Source organism: Hemicordylus capensis, chromosome 1 (genome assembly GCF_027244095.1).
Source record: "Hemicordylus capensis ecotype Gifberg chromosome 1, rHemCap1.1.pri, whole genome shotgun sequence".
In the NCBI taxonomy this organism is placed as follows: Eukaryota; Metazoa; Chordata; class Lepidosauria; order Squamata; family Cordylidae; genus Hemicordylus; species Hemicordylus capensis.
The window spans coordinates 322,169,958-322,191,306 of record NC_069657.1 but is presented as its reverse complement, the minus strand read 5'-3'; the positions used below and the strand labels follow the sequence as shown (position 1 = coordinate 322,191,306).

Below are 21,349 nucleotides of genomic sequence, written 5' to 3'. Positions count from 1 at the left end.
TGTAAAATAAACAGAACATGTAAAATAAAAATAAAAATGATGATGGGGCTATAACTCAGTGGCAGAACATCTGCTTTGCATGCAGAAGTCCCAGGTTCAATCTTTAACATTTCCAGGTAAGTCTGGGAAAAGCTCCTGCCTGAAACCTTGGAGAGCCGCTGTCAGTCAGTGCAGACAATACAGAACTAAATGGACCCATGGTATGACCCAGTAGAAGGCAGCTTCCTATGTGCCTATCTCTTTCATGCATTTTGTCCTTACACAACCACAGCTCTAACTCATGGCTTCAAAAGTGAGCAAGTTAAGGGCAATATTTAATGTTCAATATCCAATTCTAATCTTAGAAAGGATTGATTTTTCAGACCAAAGTGAGAATCCTATTTTAAACAAACATACAAGGTTTAATTGTGCTATCTCAATAATAAAGAAAGGTATTCATACTACTACAGCTGGGATCTAAAATATTTTTTGAACTATCCAAAGGTTTGGGTATGCCCAGTAGTATTTTTTACTTTTTAAAAAAATATGTGGAGGTTCGTGCCAAAATTCAGACTTGAAACATAATTGTCTCCTGAATATGAATGCCAAATTTCATCCCGGTTTCTCAATACTCAAGGGAGATACCATGTTACAAATAGAACAGAGGATGCCAAAACAGGCAAATTAAATTCAAGGCATCAAGTCCATGGCTCTCTTTGCTTGGTCAATAAAAACTACTATCAACAGAAACACACAGTTAAAGTAAAGCCTTCGTGAAGGTATAATCAAATGAAGGAAAGGGAATAACTGTACAAACAAACAAAAAAAGCTGTTGTAATCCCCTGCTGATATTCATGCTCATTTAAGAAGAGTACTTTAAAATATTGGAATAATTGATATATTCTTTTTATTGAAGCACACAGGAGCGAAAAGCCAACAAATAGGAAGGAAGTAAATGGGAATAGTGCTTAAAAGAACTGCTTAAAAGTTGAACATTCTTTTTATTGGCAGAAATAAAGGGGCTCTGAAATTTGCCCGTCAGTTGGCTATGGTGACAGCACAATAGGCTGAGCTGTGAAAGGGATGTGTACTGAAGCAGGTTCATAACTGCTCCATCCCATGTTGGATCCACTCAACCCACATTTGCAATCTGCCAGTTTGATTGTGTAAACTGACCTTCCAACTTCTTTACCAACAGAACCAAGAGGTGGTTTTGTTTACCAGTTACCAAGAGGTGGCCATGTCTGTTTTACAAGTAAATTAAGGATTTTACTGTACCTGTCCAGTGTATGCGAAGTCCAGAGCTTGCTTTAAACCTATGCTTGTGATGCCATGTAAATTCACCTCATCTGCTCCACTTTCAACCATACAAAGACTGAACATTGCCTAAGAAAACAATTAAAACATTTGTATTTATTATACTTTTCCCCCCAAAACTGAAGAGCTTCCAGTTAAATATCAGGACTACTGTCATTCCTTTGCTGTATTAATCATGTTATCTGTGTCCAAGGTCAACTTTATTAGTTTCATATTATTATTTTATTAAAAATATAGTAAATCTACATTTTACCAATGTCATCAATAATTATCAAGACAAAAGACGAGCAACATTTTCTAAAACCACCATTACCATAAACATCACGACACAGTCATAAAAAAGTAAGAAAATATCACCACAGTCGTAATACCATCTTATTATAAATATTAAAATCCATATTGAATGTTGCCTTCCAAAAGCAGACTCCACTGAATATAGAAAAACAGTCATAATTATTTGCCTCCTTTCTTTCCATCTTATAAATGTTGTTAATCTCAGAATTTGGACCACCTCCCAAAACTGTTTTCAACATTCAGTAACAGAAATAGAATTCGAGTTCTTCCAGTGTCCTGTTATAAGGGTTCTCAAGTTTAAGGGGATATGTCAAAAAGCATTCCAACAGAACCACTTTGGGCAATCTATGAATTTTAATTTTTATTTCTATATTATCTATAATCTCCTTCCATAAAATCTGAACCACAGGATCACTTCACAGCATATACGTTTCATATTATATCCTGAAGTATATCACTAGTAACTTATCACTGATCCAAATCCAACAGGATTTATCAAACTGAGAACTACTTCTCTACTCCCCTCAGCCATGCACTTAATGCAAGACCTTAGGCAAGATAGTCTCTCTCAGCCTCACCCCCACGATCTATAATATTGGCATAATAAAATGAGCCTACCTAACAAGGCTGCTGCGAAGACTGCCGAGAAATGCTTTAAAAGTGCCATTTTTAACAAAATATTTAGATCCCACCTTTTAGACACAGAGGCCTCATAAGACAGACAATGCTACTATAAAACAATATATACACCTAATAAGTACAATAAATAAAAACACCCAAACAGCAGTGGCACAGTCAGAAGAGCACCTAAAAACAACAGCAGTTGCATTAAAAATCAACAGTTTAGATGGCTTAGGAGAGGCATTCTGAAAAAGGAGGGTATTTAAGGTGCTCTTAAAACTTTCCAGGGAGATAACTTGGTCGATTCCCTATCCCCATCCGAGAAGGCCATTCCAAAGCTGCAGCACCATCACAGAAGAAGCTGTGTCCCTGATCCCAAAACAAACAAACCTGTGACAATATCAGGCCAGAGAGCAGAGCTTGAAAGGTTGATGTTAGCTTGGATGGGTTCACACGGGCACAGGAATTCTTTCAAGTACCCCAGTCATAGGGCTTTAACACTCTGTTCAAGTTCAATACTGGTTGGTAATTACTTGAGGACTGGGTCCAGTGAAGATTTGTGTTTTTTTTAAAGGGGCCTCACCTCTTTCAAGGAGGGCACAATTCCTTGTCTCAGGAATGAGTTCATCACTCCAAGACTATGGGACACAACACTCCTCCAGGCAATTTCAAAAGCCACAGCAGGCAAGAGTTGAGGACGCAAGTGGCTGTCTCCAAGAGCCTGTCCACATCCTCAGACAATATTATCCAATAAGAATTTATAACAAAAGAACCAGACAGCCCACTGGTATTATGTGACACTGACACTGTCAGACACTATCAAACAACATCATCATCCAAGCCAGTACAGATGCAAGTGATGTTACCTGCAAAGTATAACACACACTGGTCACAGTAGACTACTTAGAGGTTTGTCAGATTATAATTGGGCCTACATACAAAAGTCCCTGGATCACCAAGAAATACTCCACTGGCTGACATTGTGCAGATATAATGGGAGCAGAAGCAAGACTTCTTCATGATCATCATTGCTACAGAGTAGGCCTAAATACAGGCTTTAACTTGTGTTTGGTTAACCACGTCTTTTGCCATTTGTACTCCAATCGCTGCCTGGAGCTCCTCAGTATACCAAGATGCTACCGGGGCTCAGCGAGTCAGAAGAGGACACCTAGTAACGATATCTCCCTGTTCCAGAGAATGACTAGAAATTGATGGGGCATCAGCAGCCTCACTGGGGAAAACCCTAGGAGCCATGATACATTTAGATCCATAAGCCTTCTCAGTTTGATAAGCCTTAATACATTTAGATCCATAAGCCTTGAGGACCAAACCATTTTAATAAATTCCCCCACCCTTACAGAGGAGCCTTTGGTCAGCCCAAAGTCCAACTTCATTCAGATCCACCCATGACGACGACACTATGGTCACCTTTTACCCACAGGTCAACCTCACCCATCTCCACACAAAAAAGACAAAGAGCAGGCATACCCCACTATACTGGATATAATTTAGGACAGGGCCATGGTTGTCACAGCAGTCATGAAATCCAAAAATGGACCCCACAAGACAGCCTTAGCATGAAAGTTGAAGTCCTTCAAAACCACCAGCATTGGGATCCTCAACACAACCTCCAAAACCACTTCTACAACACCTTGGGTTGGTAGGAAACTCTTAGGCAGTATGCCAACAAAACCCCAATTTTGTCCTAGAAATCCAAGCCAGGTACAAACACTCGAAACTGGAGAGACTGGTGGACAGACCATCTGGAAAGGGAGATAAAATCCAGATAGGCAAAGGCAACATCACTTCTCTGCCCATCATGTCTGGTGCTGCATCCAAAAATCCCGGAAGCTCAGTTGGGTGAAGTTTACACCCTCCCCATCGCCCAACCTGGTACCGGATGAGCATGCTTACCTGGCATGCATTACAAAGATCGCATCCTGGATGGCAAGGGTCATACTATTAACTGGGCTGACCTTCAGCAGCAAATCTTCAGGCACAATGAGCTGCTGAGGCAGCAACCAAGTTCACCTTGGCTGCAGGAGGAACTGAAAGGGCAATTGTAACTTAGTTGGGTGTGCCTTAACTTTACCTGAATGCCCCCACCATATTACCCCCTGTCCACTGTATAGCAGGTGCTAAACAAATTCTAAACATTATTTCTTTCATTATTCAAACAAACATGGAATAAGGCTTGTCAGAGCTACTGCAGTTGCAAACCATAGCTGCCATGTATGCAGGTCCCACATGGAGCCACTGATTCACATTGCCCGGGCCTCCCCATGATCCCGACTGAGCTGTGAGCCTGCCAGCAGCTCCGTACACTGCTGCAGACAATCACGTGGGGACCATTGAGTGTATGAACTGAGCTCAAGCCTTTTAAAAATCTGAGCAATTACAACTACTCTATGAAACCAATTTAGAATTGTACAGCAAATGTCATTACCCATTATAATCTACACCTTTTAAGCCAAATCAAAACACAGTAATTATTTTCCATTTGCACTATGAAATAGTAGCTACAGCATGAAACAGGCTATGCTTTTAACACTCCAGTTTTAAAGGCTCAACTATACAATCCATCAGCTTTATCCAAAGCAATGCTACAGAAACCAAGATCATAAGGAGGTTTACTAGCAACAAATTCAACAAATGTGATTTAATGACTTCATAACCCGCAGTTGCAGCATCCACTCAGTGACCTCCTTTTGTCCTTACTCTATTACAAAGAACACCAGAGTTAATTACAGTCTAACAGTTTGCCAATTTATACATACAGAAATGTCCCCCAATTAGCCATGCTAGAACTAACATGAAGGTCATTTTACCTTACAACACTAAACAGATACTGGAAAGAGAAAAGGGGGAAATTATTCTTGCTTAAGAGGGGGAAAAGAATTTATATAAAAATATTACTTCATGTAGCATTAAAAAAAAACCCTACTATGCCCTTTTATTTTAAAAAAGATTTTGATACTACCCTTCTACCCATATAAGCACTCGGGGCAGTTAACAGCAAAAAATAACTATTTTATTCCAAAAATATTCTGCCTCGCCTTTCTCATATCACTCAAGGCAACTTACAATCACCGTTGAAAAACTATATAAAACAGTCAGAACCTTTAGGTGGGGGACAATCTAAAATGCCAGAATAAAACAATTAAGAACCAAATGAAAAGGAGGTCCTTCACCAACATCAGATGGAAGGGTTCCATCAACATGAAGAAGGTCCTCTCCCATATGACTGCACAATGAACCTCAATGTCAGGACTCACAGGAGGGCCTCTCAAAAGGGAGCTTACAATCATCACAATTTTTAACAACAGCCAACAGCCCTTCAACATTACAGCATAAATAAGAAAATTAGAATAACAATTCAAGAAGTTAAGATGAAACCAGTACTAAACAAAAGATTATAATAGTTGGCCTTGTGCTAGCAAGCATTGTCTCCTTTGCTAAGCAGTGTCTGTCCTGGCTAGCATTTTCATGGGAGACTATTCCCCTTAGGGGATGGGGCCATAGCTCACTGGAAGAGCATCTGTTTGATTGCATGTAGAAGGTTCCAGGTTCACTACCTTGTATCTCCAGATTCCTCTGGGAGAGACTGTAAAAGGAAAAGGAAAGATTGTGCTGTCGAGTCGGTGTCAGCTCCTGGCAATCACAGAGCCATGTGGTTTTCTTGGAGTGGTTTACCATTGCCTTTCTCCTGCGCAATATGAGATGATGCCTTTGCCGTTGTCACTGAAGTGAGCATCCACCTCCAGCACCTTCCTATATCGCTGCTGCCGATATAGGCGACTACAAATATATATTTACTAGCATGGTCTGGGAAGCGCACTGGCAGGGATTCGAACTAACAGCATCTTACTCCCTAGGCAAGCTGCTTTCCTGCTGCACCACCACAACTGATGGACTGTAACCTGTCTGAAAATCCTGCCTGTTACTTTGGAGAGCCACTGCTAGTCAGTATAGACAATTCTGAGCTAGATGGACCAATAGTCTGACTTGGTATAAGGCAGCTTCCTATGTCCCTATGAATGTATACACTTAGCCATTGATTCAGTTATGTGTGGACTAGAATCCATGATTTAAAAAAAAAAACAGAATACCATTCCATATAGTAGTTCTCCCTGGAAAGGGAGTAATAAAAGGAGTTCGCTCTTTTATCATGGGTAACAATTTCATTTCCCCCACTCCCACAGGGACACAAACACGAATCATATAGCAAAATGATCTTACAAGGCGGGCAGACTCGTGTAGGGAAAGGTGGTACTTCAAGTATCTTGGGCCCTAATTGTTTAGGGCCTTAAAGGCCATGACCAGCACCTGGAATTATGCCTGGACACAAAGCAACAACCAGAAAGGGTGTTATCCGTTCCAAGAGGCTGGTTCCCATCAAGAGTTTTGCAGCTGCATTTTGCACCAGTTGTAGGATCCGGAAGGCAAGCACACATAAAGTACATTAAACTCAACATAACCAGGACATAAATAACTATGCCATGCCTGGGAGAGAAGTGGACACAGTTGGTGCACCAACTTTAACTGAACAAAGGCTCCTCAGCCACAACCATCACCTGGCCACCCAGGCTCAAAGCAAGGGGCCAGGCAGGTGCTGCCAGCCACTTCACAGAAGGGACAGCAGACCACTTCCCACACACCTCTTAGAGATGGGACAGCAGGCTGCTATTGGCTTGTATTTCCCACTCAGCCTCCCTGCTCCTCAACAGAGCAGCTTGGGTGGCATCTTCATTAGAATGGCCCCCACTTCCCTACACTAGATCTACTCAGTGTCTTGACTGAGGGACACTGGGAACTCCTGCATGAATGCTGCTTTGGGTTTTACCATGGGAGAAAGGCATGTATATAAAATGTAATAAATAAACAAACCATTTATAAATCCACATTGTGGAACAAAATTCATCCCACAAAGCCTCACGTAGTACATCCTGTCTTACATTCATTAGGTCAGACAAGCTTTGCACTTTTCTGACAAACCTCATCAATAAACTGCAAAGCAAGCAAGCAAGCAATGACAGAGCATGAAGGAAAGAAAATGTATTCCAGTGGCATTCTCTTTGCAGGGGGAAAAAATTTGACTGCCTCTGAAAACCATGGAAGTGACAGTGTTTTCACTGTGGTGTTTTTGGATTATGAGAAGGAAGTCAACTAAATTTTCTCATTCAAGATCTAAGGCTAGATTTGTCTCAGATGCATCAATCTGCATTTCTTTCTAGTCAACTGTTCCTTCTAGCAATCCAACATTAGAAGGGCATCCTGTGTCCATACAGATTGGGTTCTGCTAGTGCAGTTGCTGCCTTTTGCCTTGTTAAATTCTTGCAGGAACTTGGCACCTCTCTGTTTGCTGCAGAGATCTATAATAAAAATGAATTCAAGCTTGGACAATGTAGTGTCCCTATTATACATTCAACATATTTGCAGGACCCCCTTCCAAGTATGAATTTACAGAGGAAAACATCAACCTCAAAGAAGAGGCAGGAAGAAATAGGGGCAAAAATAAAAGCATCAGGTGATATGATCACAACTGTTGGCAGAAGACAGGCATGGCAAATGAGAAGAGTTAGAGAGGTGAGAAGAAGAAAGATGATGTTTAGAAAGAGGAAAGGTTAAAGTTAAAATCAGCTTATTGTTAAGAGAAAGCTGCATCAAACATCTCTATCACAATGAACAGAGGTGGATCAAAGCAGATGAGCTGGTGAAGGAAAAGAAATCTAGAAACAATGGAGTCAGAGTGAGTGTCAAATCTCCAAGAAGGAGGAAGAATGGTTTAAGAATCATTTATGTATGTATTTATCTGAAGAGACAAATCAGACACTCATTTCAGAGAAAGGGAATGACTGGGATAGGGTGAGAGCAGCTCCTTAAAGATAACAGGAGCGGATGGGGAAAGGAGCTGAAAATACTAAAATGAAAAAGAAAAAATGGTGAAGAGAAGGAGGAAGGTAATGGACAGAACAAGATCCAGAAAAGAGAAAGCTGGTACCATCACCACACCATGTCCATCAATGCAAAAGAGGGAGAGGACAAAACCAGAACAAAGAGAAGATGTTATGATTAAAATAAATCCATATGTTGGTGAGATTATGAAGTTTATACTTTCCTGCCAGGGAGGTGGTTGGACACTTATATTATGATGGTATGAAATGGAGGATTAAGGATGATAAGAGGTTGGTAGAAAAACTGAATGAGTTCTTTGCATCTGTCTTCACAGCGGAAGATACTGGCCATATACCTGCTCCGGAACTGAGCTTCTTAGGTTTGGAGGCTGAAGAACTGGGCCAATTTGAGGAGAAGAGAGAGGATATTCTAAACCGTCTTGAAAAACTAAAAATTAAAAATCACCAGGACCAGAAGAAATTGACAGTTTTCTCAAAGGAGGAAAGTAAAAAGTGGGGTACCCAAGGATCTGTACTGAGACCAATGCTCTAACTTGTTCATAAATGATCTAGAAGTTGGGGTAAGCAAAGAAGTGGCCAAATTTGCAGATGACATTTAATTATTTAGGGTAGTGAAATCTACAACAGATTTTGAGGAGCTCCAAAAGGATCACTCCAAACTGGTTGAGTGGACAACAAAATGATGCATATTGGGGCAAAAATCCCAACTTCACATATACACTGATGGGGTCTGAACTGTCAGTGACTGACCAGGAGAGAGGTCTTAGGGTTGTGGTGGACAGCTGATTGAAAGTGTCGGCTCAGTATGCAGCAGCTATGGATCATTAGGAAGGGGACTGAAAATAAAAATGCTAATATTATAATGCCCTTATACAAAAATCTATGGTGCGGCCACATATGGAGTACTGCATACAGTTCTGGTTACTGTATCTTAAGAAGGACATTGTAGAACTGGAAAACGTGCAGAAGGGGGCAACCAAGATGATCAGGGGCCTGGAGCACTTTCCTTATAAGGCAAGGCTACAGCTTCTGGGGCTTTTTAGTTTGGAAAAGAGGTGACTATGGAGAGACATGATAGAGATGTATAAAACAGCTGGACTGTGAAGAAGCAGGATAGAAAAAACATTGACGCTTTTGAACTTTGGTGCAGGAGAAGACTTTTGAGGATACCATGGACAGCCAGGAAATCAAACAAAAGGATCGTAGAACAAATCAATCCAGAATTTTCACTCGAGGCACAAATGACCAGGCTCAAACTATCATACTTTGGATACATTATGCAAAGACCCAGCTCCCTTGAGAAGACCATAATGCTGAGAAAAGTTGAAGGAAAGAGAAGAAGAGGACAATCAGCTGCAAGGAGGATGGACCCAATTATGACAGCAATGAATGCACCACTGAGAGACCTTAAAGGCCAATTTGAAAACAGATCATCCTGGAGAGAATTTATCTATGTGGTCGCTGAAAGCTGACACCAACTTGATAGCACTTAATCAATCAGAGAGAGTGGACAGAGAGAAATATTTCTCCCTCTCTCTGAATGCTAGAACCAGAGGTCATCCCATGAAAGAGAAGGCTGGGAAATTTAAGACCAACAAATGGAAGTACTTTTCACACAGCACATAATTAATCTATGGAATTATCTGCCACAGGATGTAGCGATGGCCACTATCTTGGATGGCTTTAAAAGGGGCTTGGACAAATTCATGGAGGACAGGTCTATCAACGGCTGCTAGTCTGGGGACTATAGTAGTGGTGTGCACAGAACCATGGTGTTCTGGTTCGCAGTCAGGTGGGGGGGGCTCTTTCAGGGTGGGGGAGGGTGCACTTACCCCTCCCGCCGCTTTCCCCCCACCAGAGCTCCTTTTTAAAAAAGCATTTGGGATGGCAGCGTAACTCCCTGCCGCCCCTTCCCCCGTTCCTCGGCAAAAGGCTTCAGAACGTGCAACTGCGTGTGTGCACAGGCGCGCACATATCACGTGCATATGTCGCACATGCGCACATCTGATGTACGCACGCACATGACGCACACACGTGCAATCACACATTCTGAAGCCTTTTGCTGAGGAACGGGGGAAGGGACAGCAGGGAGGTACGCTGCTGCCCCAGATGCTTTTCAAAAAAGGAGCACCAGTGGGAGGGAAGTGGGGGAGGGGAAGCGGCAGGAGGGGTAAGTGCACCCTCCCCCACCCTTAAAGAGCCACCACCACCCGGCTGCGAACCACGAATCCCACCCCCACCGAACCGGTTCACAGGCCTTTAGAATGGCCTGCAAACTGGTCCATGCACATCACTAGACTATAGGCCACCTCCAGCCTTAGAGGCAAGATGCCTCTAAATCAGGGCTGCTCAACTTCGGCCCTCCTGCAGATGTTGGCCTACAACTCCTATAATCCCTGGCTATTGGCCACTGTGGCTGGGGATTATGGAAGTTGTAGTCCAAAAACAGCTGGGGGACCTAGGTTGAGTAGGCCTGCTCTAAATACAACAGCAGGAGAGGAGGCATGCCCTCACCTCTTGCCTATGGGATTTTCAGAGGCATCTGGTGGGCCACTGTGTGAAACCGGATGCTGGACTAGATAGGCCTTGGGCCTGATCCAGCAGAGCTGTTCTTATGTTTATCAAAGCCTATCCAGATTTGGAAGTCATCATCTTAGCCCTGCTCTCTGGTCCACCATTAACTCAAATTCAGTTGGAGGGAGAGCCTTTCTGTGGCAGTGCTGCACTAATGGAATTCTCTACCCCAAGGAGATGTGGCTGCCCTTCATGCTTGCTGTTTTTAAGCAGGTCCTCAAGACCATTCTCTTTGGGCTGGCTTTTGATTAATATTTTGGCTGATTTTGTGACGATACTGGCTTTTATCTTGCTATTTATGGTGTCTTTGTTATCTCTTTCTTTTATATGGATTTCTTGTTTTATATGTTTTTTAATTTTGAGAACCACTTTGTATAAAATTGTTCTAGAATAAATAGGATAAAAATGAAACACTGTATTTTTTCTTTTTAAATGATCTAGAGACTATTAGCAATATAATCAATCTTCCAATATTTCTTTATTAATGCACCAAAACATTAAATTTCTAGTGACAGCTTAGCAAACACTATGTAGCTCAAATGGAAATTGAAATAATATGACAGGAAGATGAAACTCACTTCATTTCCCTGTCACCACTCTGCAGAAAGTTAAGATTTCTAGTGCATGGAGTTTATATAAAGGTTTTTAAAAAATAAAAAATGAGATGATTCCTTGTTTGAGAAAAGATTTGCTTCATTACCCTTGCTATTTACAGATGATGCATATCACATTATTGCTACATAGAAACCTTCATTTTCCAGCCAGATGGCAACTCTTCGGAAAAATTGAGACAAAAAACATATTGTTACAAAAGTTGCTAAATAAGCTTAAAAATCTTCACAATACAAAACATGCAGTTTTTGGGACACAGAAGGAGATGCACAACAACAACAACAACAACAAAATTTGTATATTACCACAAAACATTCTTTGGGACATGGAAAGTGATTTTTTTCTGCAAAAGGTGCCACTCCTGGCAGCCTTTTTCTGCTCAAAGCTGCACAGGGTTGGGGTCAAGAGAAGAATAAGGAAGCAAAATGGACAGACTTTCAGTTCTGCAAACTATGTCCAGAAAATCCAAAGTTCAGAATATTGGGGCCTGGAAGATCAAGGTTTCTCTGTATGTCCATTTGAGTTAAGATAGACTGGCAGAATCCATATTCATTCATTCCTCCCACAATACCAAAGTCTGTTTGCACTTACTGGTAATGATGGCAAGCATTCTCTACAGCTTCTTATTTATTTATTTGCATTTCTATCCCACCCTATTCCCAAATGTCTCAGAGCGGGTTACAATAAAACCAATATAAAATAAATATAAAATATAATTTTATAAAATAAAACCAATATAAAACGTAATTAAAATTCAACATCAAAATATCAAAAATACAGTAAAAAATACAATGCCTAAGAGGGGAAGAACCACTACATTACTAGTCAAAGGCCAGCGTAAAGAGGTGCGTCTTCACCATTCTCCTGAATGTGGACAATGTTGGGGCTTGGTGCACCTCAGAGGGGAGGGCATTCCACAACCTAGAGGTCACCACAAAGAAAGCCCTCTGATGTGTCCCTGCCCCTTTAACTGCTGACAATGGTGGCACTACCAAGAGCGCTTCTCATACACATCTTAACTGACAGGCAGGTCTATATGGGAAAAGGCATTCCTTCAGGTGTCTGGGGGCCAGGATTTTCAGGGCTTTATAAATCAATGTTAAAACCTTGAATCGGGCTCCGTGGCAAACTGGCAACCAGTGCAGTTCTTTTAAGACCAGCGTGATGTGCATCCAGCCAGAAGAACCCATCAGCAGTCTTGCTGCTGCATTCTGCACTAGTTGCAGTCTCTGTACCGTCTTCAGGGGCAGCCCAACATAGAGCACATTACAATAGTCCAGTCTGCAGGTTACCAGAGCATGGATCACTGTGGCCAGGCTATCTCTGTCCAGAAAGGGCTGCAGATGGCAGACAAGCCCGAGTTGAAAATAGGCACTCCTGGCCACTGCTGCCACCTGGGCCTCCAGCAACAGTGACAAATCCAGGAGTACCCCCAAGCTATGCACCTGTTCCTTCCAGGATACTACCACCCCCTCAAGAACAAGATATCTCCCCACTTCATGGACTCAAGAGCCCATGACACACAGTACCTCCGACTTATCTGGATCCAGTTTCAATGTATTGGTCCACATCCAGCCCATTACCACCTCCAGGCAATGGTCAAGCACCTCAACCGCCTCTCCTGATTGTGATGGGATAGAGAGATAGAGCTGGGTATCATCAGCATACTGGTGGCATCTCACTCCAAACCTTCTGACGACCTCTCCCAGCAGCTTCATATAGATGTTGAAAAGCATAGGGAATAAGACTGACCCCTGAGAAATCCCACAGGTCAGTTCCCAGGGAGCCGAACAAAATTCCCCCATGACATCTCTTTGATATCAACCCTGGAGACAGGAGCGAAACCACCACAATGCAGTGCCTCCAACCCCCAACCCCTGAAGCCTTTCCAAAAAGATTCAATGATCAACAGTATCAAAGGCCTCTGAGAGTATGAGAACCAGCAGGGTAGCACTGCCCCTGTTCCTCTCCCAGTAAAGGTCGTCAACCAGGGTGACCAAGGCCATTCCAGTGCCATGAACAGGCCTGAAGCTGGACTGCAATGGATCAAAATAATCAGCTTCCTCCAAGCATGCCTGAAGCTGAGCCGCCACCACCTTCTCCAGTATTTTGCCAAGGAAGTGTATATAAGCAACCAGGTGACAGTTATTCAGTATTTCTGGATCTAGAGCAGATCACTTAAGGAGGGGCTGCACCACTGCCTCTTTAAGAGATGGTGGAACAGGCCCTCTCGCAAAAAGGCATTAACCACTCCCACGACCTACCCGGCTATAGCCCTTCAACTAGTTCTTATCAGCCATGACAGGCAAGGATCCAGGAGACACATGGTTGGACGGACCCCCCACAAGCAGCCTGTCCACATCCTCAGACTGCAATAATTGAAACTGATCCATAGTAACTGAAGCAGACAGGTCTCTGGACACCTCCATCAGACCATCCTGAGACGTGGCTTCAAATTCCATGCAGATCTGAATGATTTTGTCCTCGAAGTGCCTCGCAAATTTATCACAGCAGGCCTCCGAGGGCACAGTTTATTTATTTGTCAATACCATTCTTTCTCTGGCCTGATGACACTAGGCCATTCACCACTCAGAAAAGCTCTGCTGGACGGCTACTCGAGGATGCAATAGTGGCAGAGAAATAGTACTTTTTCACCGCCATCACCTCCACATGGTAGGCACAATAATGTGCTCTAACCCGTGCTCAATCAGACCCACATCGGGAAGTGCGCCACCTGCACTCTAGCCATCGGCCCTCCTGTTTAATTCCCCAGAGCTTTGTGGAATACCAGGGTGTTCTATGGGTCCCACACGAACATCGAGGACACTTGGGAGCAATCATGTCAATGACCCTAGTCATCTCATGATTCCATAGAGAGACCAGGACCACAGCAGGACCACCATCCATGATAATCAGTAATTCCCCCAGGAAATTAAGGACTTGCTCAGGTTCCATAAGTGTCCACGGGCGGACCATTTCAATGGGTCCCTCATCCCTATGGAGGGGAGCCGTCACTGTGAGTCCAAATCTTACCAGTAAATGATCTGTCCATGACAACGGGTTCACCACCAACCTGCCTATCAAAGGATTCCCACCAACCCGCGCTGTAGCAAAGACCAAGTCAAAGGTATGTCCCGCTGTATGAGTTGGGCCAATAACATATTGGGACAGCCCCATGGTTGCTGAGCTGGCCCACTGAGGATCGTCTCTGCGTGAATGTTGAAATCTCCCAGCAACACCGTGGCAGGGGACTCCAGCACCACATCTGAGACTACCTTGGCCAGCTCAGCGAGGGAGGCTGCTGGACAATGGGCTGAACAGTACACCAGCTGCATCCCTATTCTGTCTCTCTGACCCAACACTAGAAACAACCCCTCAAACTCAGTCACAGATCAGACTGGCCACCTGGCAAGAGAGATAGAAGTCCTATGGACCACAGAAACATCCCCTCCCCACCCCACTGGTCTGGAACAGTGCTGTTCCGAGTAACCTGGGGGGCAAAGCTGGGCGAGACAAGGCCAGTCATCCAATCACCCAAATCATCTGCCCAGGTCTTGTTAATACACACCAAATCTGCCCCCTCATCCACAATCAAGTCGTGGATGACCAATGTTTTATTCTGGACTGATCTTGCATTCAGCAGCAGCAGAGAAGTGGGCTGGTTGACAGGATCCCCCAAAGTCTTCTGGCTGAGAGGCAGACCAGAAGGGGCAATAGCTTTGATACGTCTAACCCCCTTCTCCCAATTAATTTCCTCCACCTCCCAACACCTTATCTCCCCTTGCCCAATATTACAAAAATGGGTGACCCCAATAACATTTCCTTCCCTGCCCAGACACATTATTTCCTCCCCTCATACTCAGTACACTGTATCAACATAAATCAGAATTTAAAAAATTTAAATTAAAAACAAAATAACCGATGACCCATTCAACCCCACCCACAAAATCCCAAGGTCCTGAATCAGGGGGAGTAGCCCTTGCCCTCAGACTCCCCGAAGTGACTCACCCCCTTTGGTGCCGCCCCTTTGGTGACGGCCCCGCCAGTGGCGGACCCACTGCCACAAGCAGCATGCCTATATGTCCAGTAGATCCAGCTGGCTGATGTTAATGGCTCCTCACTGCCCTGGGTCCAGTCCTGCAACCACTTCCCACTCACAACAGCCACAGGAGTAGCAACAGCAGTCCAACAGGTGGAGCAGCAGCACCACCACCACCACCACACAAAGTAGCACCAGTCAGATATCCCAGCCTCTCACCCTGATTGGGCGAAGATGGAACTCTCTTCTGGAGTGGAACTTCTTCCCTTGCCCCTTGAGTAAACGTGTACATGAAGGAACCATGTGGGCAAACCACTGACATGGGTTCTTTCCATGCAATCATGTCCTCCATCCTGGCCAGGCACCATTTTGCAGGGGAAAGTCACTGGCCACATTCACACAGCTCCTTCATGGACACAATTCTGGAACAGCTTGCAAAAACATCACAGGGGAACTATGCCTGTGATACTGCTGGGAAGTGAGAAATCAGCATAGGCTAAATTCAGGCAAACAGCTGAAAGGCTGATTGATATTATGAAGGCACCATATGGCACTTCTGCCAGCACAAAAACTAGTCATTTGAGTACTCTGGCATGTTATGGAGCCTTGGCAAGATCACAACTCATTGCCTCCAGGCTCAACCTCCGACTTCAGACTTTCCCAAAATGTAGGAAGATGCAATCTTGTCAAGTGCTTGAAATTGTATCTTCCCCCCAGCCCCTCCTCCCATAATCAGACTGTGGGTAGCTCAGCTGTCCACTGATGGACCACCTCAGCTGTCCAAAGTAAAAGATTTTTACTTTTAGCAGCACCTTTCTGCATATTTTGATTAATCACAGTGGGCACATAGTTTAGAACCTTTCACATTATCAAAAAAGAAGAGTTCAAAAACATACAAGGACTACATGAAAGAAAATGATCAGAAGTTCTATTCTCAAGCTGACCTCCTTATTCAAAGAAATTTCAGTTTATAAAGTCCAATCCAGGAAATTACTGACTTGAATAAAATTATAACACAGGCAATATTTCTACATATCTTCTTCCATATCAGGGACTGGTTATGCTAAACACCCATCACTGATTTGCAAGCATATAAAATCTTCCCAGGTCATCATTATGCAGAAATGCCTTAATACTTTCAACTTATACAATTATTGTTGATTCAGTACTGGCCAAAGTGTACATCGCAAATTATGACAAGGAGAGTTACCAAAAAAATTGTTTTGCAATGATCCAGTTCTAATACATTAATATAAAGGGTTGAAAAGGTCAGTCAATAACTGCATACATGTCACAGAAATACATGCATACATTCCCACCCATACATCATCTATATTCCCACCCATACAATCTATCTCTATCATCTCCATCTCTATCATCTCTATCTCTAAGGTGGTCTGTGGGAAATGATGCATGGCAACCCACGCCCACACAGTGCTTTACCAATCAGAAGTTACAGAGCAGGAGCACCGTGATGATTAGGCAGTGGGAATTCCATATGCAGATAGGGAAGAGGAGCCTGTGATGGTTAAGGTCAGTTGGAATGGAACTGTTACTCGTGGGAAGATTGTAGAGGGAAAGAAAGAAAGAAAGAAAGAAAGAAAGAAAGAAAGAAAGAAAGAAAGAAAGAAAGAAAGAAAGAAAGAAAGAAAGAAAGAAAGAAAGAAAGAAAGAAAGATAGTGGGCAGGGGTTTGGAAAGAGAGGGGTTTGTGAGGGAGGAAAGAGCCCCTTTAGGAGAAGGAGGCTGCCACTGTGCAAATTAAATGAGGAAACAAGATGAACAAGATCTGTTAACTACGGAAGGAAGAGAGAAGAAAGACGGGGAAGAAAGACAGAGGGGAAGAGCAAGCGGAGAAGAGAGAGAAAATGAAGGGAGGGAAAGAGAGAAAAAGGAAGAGCAAGGGACGGGCCTGGGCCTGTCGGTGGCCTGAGGGGAATGGGTGGCCATAGTGACAGCGAGGAAGAGCCTGGTTAACCATCACCACTGGTCAGAGATACAGAGGCCATTGGCGGAGGGAGGGAGGCAAGGGATGGGCCCAAGCCTATCTGTGTCCTGAGGGGAATGAGCAGCCATGGCAGTGAGGAAAGGCCCGGTCCATTGATCTTGCTACTCCTGCAGGAAGGAGAAGGAGCGGGGTGAGGGTGGGGAGGTCTACGGGGTTAGGGGGCTGTGGCTTGGCCAATCGGCGACAGCAACGCTGCAGCCACGACCAAGAGGGGTGAGGGAGATAGAGCAACAGGATGGAGGAGCAACCAAGAGGGCTTAGGGGATGAGGGGGATGGAAGCAATGGGATGGAGGAGGAGCAGCAGCAGCGCAGCTCAGGTGAGGGTGGAGAGAACTCTGAGGTGAGGGGGCTGTGGCGGGGTTGTGAAGGGAGCAATCAAGCACTAGCACACAAATGCTCTGTGTGGGTTAAGCTAGTACAAATGAATACATGTCATATAAATATAACATATCTGAAAAATACATTCTTGCATTAAAATCTATGACTGGATTGTGGTGATAGTTTACATTGGCCAAAAACAGAACTATGGGTTGTATTTACAAAGAAAGTTAATCATGACTGAGCATATTAATGTCAATGGAACTTAGTCATGACCATATATCCCATATCAATATTCATACAAATTCAATAGTTTGTTGAGACCTAAAAACATAATTGCACCGTGTCTTCCACATATATACAACAGCATGTTATTACATGAACTTACTCTGAAGTAGTCACTGCAAGCTGCTAGGACTGCCTTGTGGGCATGGAATTTCTGCTCTTCTGCGACAAGAGTTATATCACAGAGGATCCCATCACTTCTTTGTTGGTTCAGAGCAGCCAAGACAGCATCATTATGAGAACTGGACTGGCAAAGCCTCTGACCAGTCAGCATATCTTGAATGCTGCAAGAAACAAAGGGAAAAATTATAGACCATCACAAACAGGCACTGAAACATACACATGGGTTATATATACAATTTTCTTCCCTATGTCATATTTGCACCCTAATCCTATCCAATCTTACCCAGAAGAAAGTGCCATTGAATTCAATGAGACTTACTCCCAAATAAATGTGCATGGGGCTACAATCCCAATTATTCAGTACTACTGGCACAGACTGAAAATGTTTATTTTATTATTAAAGCCTTTATTTCATATCAGTAACTACAGATTTGCTACATAATCATGTGGCACAAATGCTGTAGCCGCTAGATAACTGGACTTGAATCTGGGAGACATTGCTACCAATAACACTGCTGTGCCAGTCATTCACAATGTGTCTACAGGTAAAATACTATCTCACAGTTTCAGATCAGCTTCTGTAAAATTGGTATACTAGCAGCCTACTTCACATGGCTACTGCAGAGATAAAGAAAGAAAGAAATTATGTAATGCAGCCTGAACTTGGGCTTAGGGAGAGCTACAAATTAAAAAACAAATTAATATTCCCAACTAGGTTGACAGATGCCCTCTTAGAAAATATAGCCATCCCAATGCACTTAAAAATTGATATACCAATACACTCACTACAAAAAATCAAATATTTTCATTAGCAACATGCCTAAAAACAAATGTAAGTATAAGAGTGCAAGCAGAATCCAATGCTCACAGCAAGTATATGATGAATAGCTAACACGTTATGAAGTCCTAAATCTGTTACTTGGAATGGTTGTTCATTTTGATGGGACACTTCCAAGTATCTATACTCAGATTTCATCCATAAGCTTACAAACTTTTAGAGGGGCTTTGGAGTTTAATGCTTGTCATTTTATTAAGTTGTTATTGGGTTCAAACAGAACCCAATCAAATCACAGTATTTGACCAGCCCCTCCGTTGTAGCGCTGCTGCTCCCCACTGCCCCCGAGCGGCACTGTTTGTATGAAGCAGCTGGGGTCTCTGTTTGCCAGCTGCATTTGCTTAGGAGTAGGAAGTTCCCTGTTCCCAGAAGGAAATGGCATCTGAGCATGTGCAGACACCATCTGAGCACTGAGCACTAGACACTGAGCATTCAAGATGGCATCTGCACATGCTCAGATGCCATTTCCTGTTGGGAACAGGGAACTTCCTGTTCCTAATCAAATGCAGCTAGCAAACAGAGAGCCCAGCTGATTCAAACAGTGCTGCAATAGGGCAGCAGGGGGCAGCGGAGATGCAATGGAGGGGCAGGTAAAACCTGCCTTACTCCTTTTAAAGTGCCTGCTCACCCTAAGCTGAAACAATTCAGCTGGGGTAGCTCGAAGTGTTTTGACACCTGGAAATAGAGGTGCCGAAATGCTTTGAGCACATCCCTTCTGTCCTGTTATGCTACTGTCTAATCATGCAGAGGGGTGTTAGTCTGAATGGCCTCTCAATGTATGGATGAAATCACTGTTCCCTCTAAGGTGCGCGCACATGCTTGAACTCACAAGTTTTTGGATGTCTGCTCAGTTCATTTCATATCCCATTCAGGGATAGGTCCCATTCTGAATGCAGGTTTGCACACACTGCCTTGATACTGCTGCCCAGAACAAAACTCATTCCACACAGAGATGAAAACAATTAGAGGGACAACTGGATGAAATGCTAAGTATTTTGGTGCAATATTTAAATCTGATCATTCAGGGGCAATTTGGATGCATCCCCCTCCCTCAGACAATTAGGCAATGGAAAGAGAGCTTACCCAATGGGGAGAGAGATATGCAAGCCCATACAACTGTTCAAGCCAGCCTTTGTATTGTTTAGTGTGGGTTTTTAATGTAGTTGGATTTAAACTACTGGCCCCTTACGACAAGAAAATTCAAAGAGTAGAAGGTTGGGGCGCAGGGGGAGTTTTTTTACATCTTTTTAATCATTGTGAGCCAGATATAACCACCACCACATAAACAGAGACGAGTTAAAGTGCATAAGTACTAGAATATCTTTCTAAATATAATTCTGGCTTCTCCTGATAATCTGTTAACTGCCATTGCCAATTCCTGTCAACACCTTGTATTGAAACATAAATACAGACAAGCTAGAATATTGGCTTCCTATACAGTTTTTAAAACAGAGGGCATTTTGACAGCAAAAGCATTTTTTACATTTCCGTTATTGAGCATTCAAATGTAAAACCAAATTGGTGTAAACATATCATGTCAAACCCTTCATATTTGTCCACCATGGTTGGACAGAATACATGTATGAAAAGTTATAAAACATAAATATTATTGTTAATATAACATCAACTACAATTCTAGCCTTATCTTTCCCTGCTGCCCTTGCTTTAATGTTATCTACCTCAGTAACCCTCTCTGGTCCATCCAACTTACAACTGATCCTTTCAAAGTCTTCAGGATAAACCTCTAAATCAAATGCCAAAGTTTTCCCTTCCTGGAAGGAGGTGGTTCTCTTCCACTGAACATTTCCTGGAGTAGTCTGTGACAGATACATTCCAATGAAATGAGACTCTTTTACTTCTACTCCATGTTAACACAAAAAGCACAAGTACAATGAGAGAAGTTCAAAGCCACTTAAGTGTTGCCATTCCCAAAAGTCCATATCCAACTCAAGTTCTATGGACTGACTAGCTTCTAGTAACCATGACTTAAATAAATTTGAAATGGCAGCAGCTTCTCCAGGGTTGCAGGCAGGAATCTCTCGCAGTCCTATCTTGGAGAAGCCAGGGAGAGAACCTTGAAGCTTCTGCTCTTCCCCTCCATCCCCTGAGGGGAATATCTTACAGTGCTCACACTTCTAGTCTCCCATTCATATGCAACCAGGATGGACCCTGCTTAGTTAAAGGGATAAGTCATGCTTGCTACAAGACCAGCTCTCCTCACATCTCTCCCCTTTTAAAGAAGGAAGTTTTCAGCAGTCTAATCCTCTGTCTCTGGTCAGAGTTCCCCTTTGGTTGCAACTCAGAAGTGTGGGGAGGGGGATTAAGTCACCTGTTCTTTCTCCACCAACCAGACAGATAAAAGGTCCGGCTCCTCCACAGGAGACCCAGACTCACCCTCTGTCTCCGCTAACCTGCTTCGTCCGCAGTGC

General features: G+C 43.3%; 1 protein-coding gene across 2 annotated transcripts in view; it reads right to left on the bottom strand.

Moving 5' to 3' along the window:
* The window catches only part of KLHL32 (kelch like family member 32), a 134,540-nt gene that overhangs the window by 95,830 nt on the left and 17,361 nt on the right, over positions 1-21,349 (bottom strand). For both annotated transcript variants that reach the window (XM_053287578.1, XM_053287577.1), the window contains 2 exons: positions 18,066-18,246; positions 1,258-1,365 (listed from right to left, as the gene is read on the bottom strand). In XM_053287578.1, coding sequence (XP_053143553.1) covers positions 1,258-1,365; positions 18,066-18,246 — 289 coding nt within the window. The remainder of the gene's footprint in view (positions 1-1,257; positions 1,366-18,065; positions 18,247-21,349) is intronic.